At 73.0% G+C, this 11,781-nt stretch overlaps 1 protein-coding gene across 1 annotated transcript; it reads right to left on the minus strand.

Annotated features, from left to right (window-relative positions):
- TONSL (tonsoku like, DNA repair protein) lies at nt 1-11,626 on the minus strand. The gene is made up of 25 exons (XM_083826381.1): nt 11,555-11,626; nt 9,996-10,097; nt 9,746-9,888; nt 9,442-9,661; nt 8,392-8,693; nt 8,172-8,286; nt 7,944-8,086; nt 7,231-7,383; nt 6,981-7,106; nt 5,911-6,094; nt 5,697-5,761; nt 5,368-5,457; nt 5,077-5,149; nt 4,801-4,964; nt 4,591-4,717; nt 3,913-4,469; nt 3,748-3,833; nt 2,822-2,972; nt 2,668-2,746; nt 1,820-2,112; nt 1,555-1,726; nt 1,284-1,456; nt 1,134-1,207; nt 544-677; nt 1-460 (listed from the first exon to the last, which is right to left on the minus strand). Exons 1-25 carry the CDS (start codon nt 11,577-11,579, stop codon nt 267-269), a joined length of 3,945 nt encoding a protein of 1,314 aa, XP_083682507.1. The 5' UTR covers nt 11,580-11,626; the 3' UTR covers nt 1-266.
- Between the last annotated feature and the right edge of the window lie 155 nt (nt 11,627-11,781).

An 11,781-nucleotide genomic window follows, 5' to 3' on the forward strand; every position in this document is an offset into this window, starting at 1 on the left:
GCCCCAAGCCGGGCGCGCGTCCTCGTGGCGCTGTCCCTTGGTGCCACCTCCTGGTGGTGGCACGGGGGGGGACGACGGGTACATAAAAGGGACAGAGGGACTTGGTCCTCGTCCCACGGCCACCAGCACGCGGCTGGGTGCGGAGGCCACGTCCCCACACACACGGTGGCAGCCCCAAGTCCCGACGTCCCCGTATCGCGACGTCCCCGTATCGCGACGTCCCCGTATCGCGACGTCCCGGCTGCGAGGGCGGTGGCGCCGGGCGCTCAGAGGCTGGTGCAGAAGAGCTTGCGGTGGCGCGCGACGGCGCAGAGGCCGGTGCCGGGGGGCCCGCGCCAGGCCTGCCCCGCGTCCCGCTGGTCGCGCCGGCTCACGCCGCGGCCGCAGAGCCGCAGGTCCCGCACGCCGGCGGCCGCCCTGGCCCAGGTGGTGCCGTCCAGGGGCCCCTCCACGGAGCAGCCTTGGGGACGGGGACAACGTCACCGCGGGGGCCTCGCGGGGGTTGGGGGGCGTCCCCCCCACCCCTCCCGTCCCCGTGCCTACCTGCCAGGCTGAGGTACCGCAGCCCCTGGCTCCGCTCGCCCAGCGCCGACAGCAGCGTCCGCAGGCCCACGGCGCTGATGCCGGGGTTGGCCGAGAGGTCCAGCGAGACCAGGGAGGGGCAGGCGGAGAGGCGCCTGCGGGCGGGGGGCAAGGTAATGGTGGGGGGAGGGGGCCAGGAATGGCCCCAGCGGCAGCGGGGCACCGCTGGGTGCGTGCGGTGGGACGGGGAGGGTGACGGTGCCACGGGGGGCACTGAGGGTGTTGGGTGACGGTGCCAAGGGGGGGGCTCCAAGGGCAGTGGGTGACGATGCCGGGGGGACACCGAGGGGAAAGGGTGACGGTGCCGAGGGCATTGGGTGACAATTCCAAGGGGGACACCGAGGGCGTTGGGTGACGGTGCCACGGGGGACACTGAGGGGAAATGGTGACGGTGCTAAGGGGACACCGAGGACATGGGGTGCTGCTGCCATGGGGAACACGAAGAGCGTTGGGTGACGGTGCCACAGGGGACACCGAGGACACTGGGTGACGGTGCCATGGGGGACGCCCAGCCCAGCCCAGCCCCCCCCATTGCCCCCCCAGCCCCTCACCTGGCCACCTCGGCGACGGCCGCGTCGTCCAAGCCGTTCCCGGGCAGCGCGAGGTGCGTGAGCGCGCAGCCGCCCTGCGGAAGCCCCGCGGCCGTCGGCTCCGTGTCCCCGGCGTCCCCGCGGGGCCGGCGGCGGGGAGCAGCCACTTACCCGCTCCAGGAAGCTGCCGACGGCGGCGGCGAGGGGCCGGGGGTCCGGCCCCCCCACAGAGCCGATGTCCAGGTGCCCGAGCGTGCCGGCGGGGAGGCTGCGCAGGAGCGGCTCCAGCCCCGCTGCGCCCAACGCGTTGCAGGACAGCGCCAGCGCCCGCAGCTGCGACGCTCCTGGAGAGGGGCGGGGGGGGACACCGGCGTCACGGCAGCCCCCGGACCCCCCCCATACACAGGGCGAGGGGGGTGAGGGTCTGGGGGGGGTCGCTCACCTGCCAGGGCGTCGCTCAGCCCGAGGCGGCAGTGCCGGGAGAAGCCGTCGGCGAAGCCGCAGGCGCGCAGGCGCAGGGCGGTGAGTGCGGGGCAGGCGCGCAGCAGCAGCGCCAGCGGCCGGCAGCCGGCGTCGCCCAGCGGGTTCAGGCTCAGGTCCAGCTCCTCCAGGCTCTGCCGGCGGCAGGGACCGGGGCTGAGCACCGCGACGCAGCACCGGGGGTGCCGGGACGCCCCCCCCCCCCAAGCCCCCGCCCCGGCCCTAACCTGGAAAGCGACGCCGGGCTCGGCGAGGTGCTGCAGCCCCCGGGCGCCGAGCCGGTTGCCGGAGAGGTCGAGGAGGACGAGGCCGGGCAGGGTGCTGAGCGCGGCGCTGAGCTCGGCGCCGTGCCCGTCGGCCAGCCCGCAGCCCCCCAGGCGCAGCTGCCGCAGGGGCGCCTGCAGCTTCAGCGCCCGCAGCAGCGGCGGGAGCTGGGGGGGGCGCGGGGCCAGGCCCCCGGCGCTGAACGCGGGGCTCTGCTCCTGCAGCTCCGTCGCCTTCAGCAGCAGTGGCTGCGGCTCTGCGGGGACCGAGGGGATGCGGGGACCGGGATGGGGACGCGGGGACCGGGATGGGGACATGGGGACTTGGGGGGGTCATGGCACGGGGTTTGGGGGCTGTGTTCCGGCCCCACACTACCTGGGGTTGGTCCCCAAGGGGCTGGTGCATGGGACAGGGAGGTGACATGGGGGGGACAAGGGGGTGACACGGGAGGGGACAGGGGGGTGACAGGGAGGTGACAAGGGTGCTGGTGTAAGCTGGGAAGGAGATGGGGAGGTGACGGAGGTGACAGGGGTGGTGGCAGGGTCCTGGCACGTGGGACAGGGCGATGACGGGGAGGTGACAAAGGTGGTGGCACATGGGGTAGGGAGGGGACGGAGAGGGGACGGGGGGGTCCTGGCACACAGGACATGGGGGTGACACGGGGCAGGGGGACAGGGAGCTGATGGGGGCATGGCATGGGGGATAGGGGGGTCAGGGGTGCCGGCACAGGCAGGAGGTGACATGGGGGGGTCCAGGGGTCCTGGCACGGGCAGGGAGGTGACACGGGGGGGCCGGGGGCCGTGCTCCTCACCCAGGGCCAGGCTCCGGCACGCCTTGCGGTAGCGCTCGGCCAGGGGCGGCAGGTCCCAGCACTGCACCTCGGCCAGCACCTGCGGGCGGCCGTGCCGGTGACACCTCCGTCCCCACGGGGACGGGGACGGGGACAGGGACGGGGCCGCGCTCACCTCCTCGTTGCTCTGCAGGACGTCCCCCACCAGGTCCTGGGGGGCCAGCAGGGCCCCCTCCTTGGTCAGGGTGAGGCGCGGCAGCAGCCCGCACGCCTGGTAGTAGCGCTCGGCCGCCTGCGCCGCCAGCCAGCCCACGGCGCGGCCGTCGCTGCCGCGGCACCGGGCGGGCGTCACCGTGACGGGCACGGGGATGGGGGGCGCATGGGATGGGGATCTCGGGGGGGCAGGGAAAGGGGTGGGGGGACCACGGGGATGGAGGTCTTAAGGGGATGGGGCTGGGGGGGTCTCATGGGGATGGGAGACCCATGGGGACGGGGATGGGGGTCCCATGGGGACAGTGACAGGGGTCTCAGTGGGATGAGGATCTCTTGGGGATGGGGGTCCCATGGGAACAGGGATGGAGATGGGGGTCCCATGGAGATGGGGACGGGGGGCACAGGGATGGGGTCTCAAGGGAATGAGGATCTCGGGGGGACAGGGAGAGGGGTGGGGGGACCACAGGGATGGGGGTCGGGGTCTTAAGGGGATGGGGATGGGGGACCCATGGGGACAGGGATGGGGGTCCCATGGGGACAGTGACAGGGGTCTCAGTGGGATGAGGATCTCTTGGGGATGGGGGTCCCATGGGGACAGAGGACCCTTGGGGACAGGGGATTCAGAGGAATGGCAATGGGGGTCTCAGGGGCACGGGGGCCCCATGGGGACGGGGACAGGGGTCTCCTGGGGACAGAGGGCCCATAAAGACAGGGACAGAGACAGGGGTCCCATGGGGACAGGGGTCCCATGGGGATGGAGATGGGGGTCCTGAGGGCATGGGGGTCCCGGCGAGATGGGGGTCCCGGGGGGATGGAGATGGGGGTCCTGGGGGGATGGGGGTCCCAGGGGGATGGGGGTCCCAGGGGGACGGGGTCCCAGGTGCTTACCTCTGGGGCACGGGGATGAGGAAGACGTTGTCCTGCACCCGGACCCGCACGCGGATGGGGGGCGGCAGGGCAGGGCCGGGGGGCGGCTGGGAGAGGGGAGCAGCAGCTCAGGACCCCCGGGGGACCCCTCCACCCGCACCCGCACCCCCATCCCCGGCCCCTCACCTGCGCCTCCTCTCCTCCAGCCTCCGCCGAGCCTTCAGCCGCCCGCGCGGGGCTGCCGGGGCTCTCGGGGCGCTCGCGGCCGCGTCCCGGTGCCGCTCTCCCCACGGGGCGGTTCTGGCGGCGCCGCGCGGCACCGGGCTCCCCGGCTCCGTCCCCCGGCTCCCGGCGCAAGCGCTTCCGCGCCCCTCGCGCCGCCGCCGCCGCCAGGTCGTCCTCCAGCCAGTCCTCCACATACTCCTCGGCCGGGATCAGCGCCGGCCGCGGGGACGCCGTGGGGACAGGGACCGGGACGGGGACCGGGAGGGACCTGGCGCTGCCCAGGCCGCGGATGGTGGCTTCGTACTCAGCCTGGCCCCCGGCGGGGGCGGCCGGGTCCGGCGCCGCTGCCTCCGCTCCCCGCGGCCGCTTCCGCGCCGGCCGCAGCGGGGACATGGCCGGGGGGGATGTGTCGGGGTCCCCCGGCTCCGCCTGCGCCCCCGCCGCGTCCTCGCCGCCTGCGATGAGCGGCTCCGAGAGCTCGGCGTCGAAGAGCTGCGAGTCCCGGGGGGCGGCGGGCGCTGTGGGGCGCACAGAGACCCTCAGCTTGGGGGGGGGGGACGTGGCCCCCAGACCCCCAAAACCCCATCATCGTGCCCCCCCCCCCCCCCCCAAAACCCCCTCAGCGGCCCCCGGGCTCACCGCCGCCCGCCGCCGCCGTCTCCTTGAGCAGGCGCTCCGTGGCCCGGCACCGCTGCCACGTCTCCTGGTCCAGCTCCTTGCCGTAGAGCCCGATCCACTCCTCCAGCGTCCCCAGCGGCGTCAGGCCCTGCGGGGAGGCCGGGGGGGGTTTCACCGTGCCCCCCCCAGCCCCCGTGTCCCCCCCCGGCGTGTCCCCATCCCCGCGCTCACCTTGGCGTTCCGGGCGGCCAGCGAGGCCCCGCGCTGCACCAGCAGCTCGGCCACCTCGAAGTGGCCGCAGCCCAGCGCGTCGTGCAGGGGGGTGATGCCCTCGCAGCCCGGCCCCCCCGCGTCGTCCACGGCCGCCCCCCGGTCCAGCAGCAGCCTCACGATCTCTGGGGGGTGTCACAAGGAGGGGGGGAGGAAAAGGGGGCGGATGTCGGGCAGGATCCGGCCCCTTTCCCCCCCCCGCCCCCCCCCCCAGGGCAGGGGGGTCCCGGCGCTCACCCAGGTGCCCGTGGTTGCAGGCTTCGTGCAGCGGGGTCCAGCCGCAGTAGTCGCGGGGGTTCAGGGGGTGCCCCTGCGTGTGGGGGGGGGGACACAAGGGGACGGTCACCGCGTGCCACCAGCCATGGGGATGTCACCCCCCCCCCCAGCAGCATCCCTTCGCTCCGGCCGGCACGGCACGGCTCCGCCGGGCACCGCGGCGCCCCAGGAGCGAGCCCACGCCCCCACCGGTGTCCCCAGTGCCGGGGGGGTCCCGTTGTGTGTGTCCCGCCCCCCCCCCAACCCTTTTACCTGCTTAAGGTAGAGCTGCACCCGCCGCAGGTCGCCCTCGATGCAGGCGCGGTGCAGCGGGGTCTCGCCCCGGTCGTTGCGGCGGTTCCACTGCGGGCACAGGGAGGGGTGGTGGGGATACGGCCCCCGAGGGGCTTGGGGGGCTGGGTGGGGGGCCCTGACCCGCTCCTGGGGGGCCCTGACCCGCTCCTGGGGGTCCTGACCCACACCTGGGGGCCTCGACCTGCACCTGGGGTGCCTGACCCACACCTGGGGGGCTCTGACCCACACATAGGGGGCCTGACCCGCCCCTGGGGGGCGCGGAGCAGTGCCAGGACCCCATCTCTCACCTTGCAGATGCGCCGGCGGCCGGGGACGCTCTTGGTGTAGCCGTCGAGCTCGTCGTCCTCCCCCTCTGCGGCACGGCTGTGAGCGGGGGCGCAGCCAGGCACGAGGGTCCCGCTGCCCTCCGCGTCCCGGGGGTCCCATCCCCCCCTCACCCACATTTTGGGGTCCCGTCCCCCCTCCTCTCGGCACCCCAGGGAACCCCCGCGCGCCCCTCACCGCTCTCCGACAGCTCCAGGTCGCTCTCCTCCTCGGGGGCCTCGCTGCCCTCCTGCTCTTCCTCCTCCTCCTCCTCCTCCTCTTCCTCACCCCCCGGCAGGCCCCGCAGCCTCGCCATGGTGTCGGCGGCCTCGGCGCTGCCGGCCCGCTGCTGCAGCGCGTGGAGGTGCCGCAGGACCTGACGCTGCGGGGCGGGAGGGACGGAGCCAGGTCGGCACCGTGGCACCGGCTCAGCACCATGGCACCAGGTTGGCACCATGGCACCACGGCATTGCGGCACCGGGTCAGCACCATGGCACCAGGTCAGCACTGCGGCACCAGGTCGGCACCCTGGGACTGCGTTGGTACCATGGCACTGCACACCGGGTCAGCACCACAGCACCGGGTTGGCACCGTAGCACCATGGCATTGTGGCACCGGGTCAGCACCACAGCACCGTGGCACTGGGTCAGCACCACAGCACTGCGGCACTGGGTTGGCACCATGGCACCAGGTCGGCACTATGGCACCACGGCACCATAGCACTGTGGCACCGGGTTGTTACTATGGCACCACGGCACTGTGGCACCAGTTGGCACCACGGCACCAGCTCAGCACCGTGGCGGCACCATGGCACCGGCTCAGCACCGTGGCACCACAGCACTGTGGCACCGGGTCAGCACCGTGGCAGTGGGCTGGCACCATGGCACCACGGCACCAGGTCGGCACCATGGCACTGGGCTGGCACCGTGGCGGCACCGTGGCACCATAGCACTTGGTTGGCACCAGGTCGACTTCATGGCACTGCGGCACCGGGTCTGCACCATAGCACTGGGTTGGCACCATGGTGGCACCATGGTACCGCAGCACCGGGTCGGCACCAGGGCACCGTGGCACTGGGTTGGCACCGTGGCACCATGGCACTGTGGCACCAGGTCGGCACTGTGGCAGCACCATGGCACCACCATAGCACCGGGTCGGCACCGCAGCACCGGGTCGGCACCATGGCACTGCGGCACCAGGTCGGCAGCGTGGCACCGCGTCAGCACCACGGCACCGTATCGGCACCGCGCTCGCCGCCGTGCCCTCACCTGCAGCCGCAGCTCGCCCGCCGCCTCCGCCCGCTCCAGCGCCGTCCCGAGGCAGGCCTCCAGCTCGGCGCGGGGCTCGCCCGCCTCCTCCTTGGCCAGCGCAATGCTCAGCCACGTCCTCCCCTCCTGCGCGCGGCCACCCGTCAGGCTCCGGGGCGAGCCGGGGGGGTCCCGGCCCCGTGCCCTTTTGTTTTATTATGGGAGGGGTCCCCTCCCCCAAATTGTGCCCGTTGGGGGGGTCCCCGCTCACCTCCAGCGCGTCGCCGCGGTGCAGCGCCAGCTCCTGCCGGTAGTGGTGCTCGGCGCGCGCGGGCTCCTGCAGGTCGCCGAAGGTGGTGGCCAGCGAGACGTGGATGGCGGCCAGCTCGGGCGCGGGGCGGCCCAGCGCCTCGGCGTAGCTCAGCTGGGGGGGGGGTCAAGGGGGTCAAGGGGGACAAAGCCCCCCCCCCCCGGGTACCTCCAGTGCTCCCAGTAACTCCAGTGCTTCCATTATCCCCAGCACTCCCGTCATCCTCAGTGCCCCCAGTATTCCCAGTGCTCCCAGTGCCTCCCAGCGCCCCCTGGTGTCCCTAGCGCCTCCCAGTAGCTCCAGTGCTTCCATTATCCCCAGTGTTCCCATTATCCTCAGTGCCCCCCAGTATCCCCAGTGCTCCCATTGTCCCCAGCACCCCCTGGTATTCCCAGTGCTCCCACTATCCCCAGCGCCTTCCAGTACCCCCAGTACTCCCATTATCCCCAACACCTCCAGCCCCCCCATGCCCCCCAGTGTCCTCTGCAACCCCAGTATCCCCAATGCCCCCAGTAACCCCAGCACCCCCCAGTATTCCCAGTGCTCCTGCTATCCCCAGTGCCTTCCAGTACCCCCATTACCCCCACCATCCCCAACACCTCCAGCCCCCCCCACACCCCCCAGCCCCCTCAGCCCCCCCCCCGTGCCCCCCAGCGCCCCCAGTACCCCCCCACCTGCCGCTGGTAGTGCTCCAGCGCCCTCCTGAAGTCCCCGTGCCTGGAGAAGACGTCCCCCAGCCGCTCGCACAGCGCCATCGCCGCCGCCGGCTCGCCCGCCGCCTCCTCCAGCGCCTCCTGCAGCCGCGTCACCTTGGTGGCTGCGGGACCGGGGTGGGGGGGTCACCACCTTGTGCGTGCGCCCCCCCTGTGCCCCCCCCGTGCCTCCCCCCCCCCCAAGCTCACCGTAGCGCAGGTTGCAGCGCACGAGGTGCCGCTGGTGGGGCTGCCGCGAGCCCAGCGCGTACGCCGTCCGCAGCGAGCGCTTGGCGGCCGCGAAGTCTCCGAGGCTCAGCTGGACCTGGGGGTGGGGGGACGACATGGGGACCCCCCCAACCTCATCAAGACGCCGGGACGGACCCCGGAGGGGGGCTAAAAACAAGGGGGGGGCGGTCCCGAGGCCGACCTGCGCCGTGCTGCTGCAGCACTCGCTCTCCAGCGCCTTGTCCTGCATGCGGCGGGCGCAGTCGCGGGCGCGCTGGAGGCAGCGCAGGGCCTGGGGGTGCTGGCCCTGCCGCAGGTGGATGGCGCCCAGGTTGAAGTAGGCGCGCTGCAGGTCCTCGTCCAGGCGCGCCCGCTCCGCCACGAAGACGCTGCGCTGCAGGTAGCGCCCGCGGCGCCCCGCGTCCCGCAGGCTGTCGTACACCAGCCCCAGGTTGAGGTAGAGCCGCGTGCGCATCGCCGCCAGCTCCCGGCGCGGCACCGCCCCTGCGGGACACGGCCTTGGCACCGCCGCACCGTGAAGGATTTGGGGTCCCCCCCACCGCCGCCGCCGGGACCCCACCGCCACCGCCGGGACCCCCCAACCGGTGCCCAGATGGGTTCGGGGAGCCCCCAAGAGGAGCCCCCAGAGCCAACACCAGGGCTCCAACACGGCACCGATCCTGCCGGGTGCAGGATGTGGCCATGGTCCCATGGCACAGTGGAGGACTGGAGTGCCCCCCCCACCACCAGGACCCCCCAGCCGGTGCCCAGATGGGTTTGGGGACCCCCAGGAGGAGCCCCCAGTCCCCAGAGCCAACACCAGGGCTCCAGCGCGGCACCGCTCCTGCCGGGCGCAGGACACGGCCATGGTCTCACGGCACCACAAAGGGTTGGGGTCCCGCCCCACCACCAGGACCCCACCACCACCACTGGGACCCCCCAACCAGTGCCCAGATGGGTTTGGGGACCCCCAGGAGGAGCCCCCAGCCCCCGGTGCCAACACCAGGGCTCCGGTGTGGCACCGCAAGACACGGCCATGGTCCCGCGGCACCGCGGCGTGGCAGAGGATTGGGGTCCCCCCCCCACCAGGACCCCACCACCACCACCAGGACCCCCCAGCCATGCCCAGACGGGTTCAGCGACCCCCAGCAGGACCCCCCCACGCCCACCCTGCCCCAGATGTGTTGAGGAACCCCCACGAGGACCTCCCCCCCCTCCCCAAGCCCCTCTTTGCCCCCCGGCAGCCTCTCACCCTCCAGTTTCTCCTCCACGATGGCCAAACTGGTGCGGAAGGCGCCCTCGGCCTCACGCAGCGCCGCCGTCACCTCCTCCCCCTCCTCCTCCTCCTCCCCGCCGCCGCCGCCGCGGCTCTCGGCCACGAACATGTGCGTGCGCCCGATGGTGGCCCAGGCGCGCTGCTGCTCCGCCGCGTCCCCCAGGGCGCGCGCCAGCTCCAGGTGCCGCCGCTGGTGCTGCGGGGACGGGGTCAGCCTAAACCCTTCAGGACGACCCCCCCCCAATAAAAAAAAAGCCCCCCAAGGGGTCGGGGCACCGACCTCCAGCGCCGCCTGGTAGCTGCCCAGCTCGGCCAGGCGCTCGCCGATCTTGCGGTGCGCCACGGCGCAGCCCAGCCCGTCGCCCGCCGCCTCCAGCAGCCGCAGCTCGCGCCGGTGCTCCTCCAGCGCCTCCGCGTAGCGCCCTGCCGCCACCGCACGGGGGGGTCACCGACGCCCCCCCCCCGCCCCCCAATCCGGGGACCGGGACCCCCCTCGGTCCCCCGGGACCCCCCCCACCCCCCGGCCCCACCATGGCTGGCCAGGAGCTCTCCCAGCTGGTTGCACAGCGCCGCCTCCTCCGCGCCGCCGCCGCCGCCGCCGCGCTGCAGCTTCTCCTTCGCCTTCTGCAGCTCTGGGGAAGGGGGGGCGGGGGCTGGCACCAGTGCCACCAGTGCTCCCAGTCCAGCAGACGCCAGTGCTCCCAGTCCAGCACTCGCAGGGAGCCCCAAGCCAGCGCTCCCAGTGCACCCGGTGCTCCCAGCGCTCCCAGTATCCCCGGTGCCCCCCAGTTCCTCCAGTGCCCCAAGCTCCCTCGTTACCCCCCAGCATCCCCCAGTGCTCCCAGTATATCCCCAGCACTCCCCAGTATCCCCAGTGCTCACACTGAGCCCCAAGTCCATGCTCCCAGTATACCCAGCGCTCCCAGTGCTCCCGTCGCTCCCAGTATCCCCAGTGCCCCCCGGTTCCTCCAGTGCCCCCAAGCACCCTCGTTACCCCCCAGTGCTCCCAGTATCCCCAGTACCCCACTACCCCCCAGTATTCCCAGTGCTCCCACTATCCCCAGCACTCCCAGTCCCCCCAGTACCTCTGCCCCCCAGTATTCCCAGTGTCTCCAGCACCCCTCAGCACTCCCAGTATCCCCAGTGCCCCCCAGTTCCTCTAGTATTCTCTGTACCTCCCAGTACTCCCAGTGACCCCACTGCTTCCATTGCCCCCCAGTATCGCCAGTGCCCCCAGCAGCCCCCGTGTCCCCCATCATCCTCAGTATCCCCCAGTATTCCCAGTCTCCCCAGCGCCCCCAGTACCCCCAACACCCCCAGCACCCCCATTGCTCCCCAGTATTCCCAGTGCTCTCAGTACCCCCAGTACTCCCCATGCTCCCAGCACCCCCAGTGCCAATCCCCCATGCCCCCAGCGACCCCAGTATCCCCAGCACCCCCCAGTAACCCCCCAGCACCCCCCCCATTAACCCATCATCCCCCAGTGCTCCCAGCACCCCCAGTGCCCCCAGCACCCCCCCGGCCCCAGTAACCCCAGCAACCCCCAGTGCTCCCACTACCACCCAATGCTCCCAGTACCCCCCCATTACCCCCCATCCCCCCCAGTACCCCCATTACCCCCCAGTGTCCCCAGTACCCCCCCACCCCCATTACCCCCAGTACCTCCCAGTACCCCCCAATAACCCCCCATCACCCCATCCCCCCCATTGCCTCCCAGTGCTCCCAGTGCCCCCAGCACCCCCATTACCCCCAGTACCTCCCAGTACCCCACACCCCCCCCATTACCCCCCATCACCCCCCAGTACCCCCCCAGTGCTCCCAGTACCCCCCCACTACCCCACCACCCCCCAGTGCTCCCAGTACCCCCCATCACCCCCAGTACCTCGCAGTCCCCCCATCACCCCCCAGTGCCCCCATTACCCCAGCACCCCCCAGTGCTCCCAGTGCCCCCAGCACCCCCATTACCCCCAGTACCCCCCCATTACCCCAGCACCCCCCAGTGCTCCCAGTGCCCCCAGCACCCCCATTACCCCAGCACCCCCCAGTGCTCCCAGTATCCCCCCCATTACCCCCCAGTCCCCCCGCTCACGCCGCAGCGCGCGCTCCCCGCTCATTCCCCGCCGCTCCCGCGCCCGCCGCGCGCTGTGCCCGCCCCCCGCGCCGCCGCCAGCCAATCAGCGCGGGGAGCCGCGCACCGGCCGCTCCCATTGGCCGCCGCGCACGGCCCCGCCCCCGCTCCGCCCTCGGACTACAACTCCCGGCGTGCCCCGCGGCCCGCCCCGGGTGGTGCCGGGAGGGGAGGCCCCGCCCCCCGCG

The sequence above is a fragment of the Anser anser genome, assembly GCF_964211835.1.
Source record: "Anser anser genome assembly, chromosome: 2".
NCBI lineage: Eukaryota > Metazoa > Chordata > Aves > Anseriformes > Anatidae > Anser > Anser anser.

Coding starts and splice junctions, on each gene's coding strand:
- TONSL (XM_083826381.1), bottom strand. CDS start 11,579: ATGAGCGGGGAGCGCGCGCTGCGGC. Junction 7,107..7,230: donor ACCGCGGCGACGCGCTGGAG/GTGAGCGGGGAC, acceptor GGCCGCGCGCAG/GAGGGGAGGACGTGGCTGAG. Junction 3,834..3,912: donor CTGGAGGAGAGGAGGCGCAG/GTGAGGGGCCGG, acceptor CCCCTCTCCCAG/CCGCCCCCCGGCCCTGCCCT.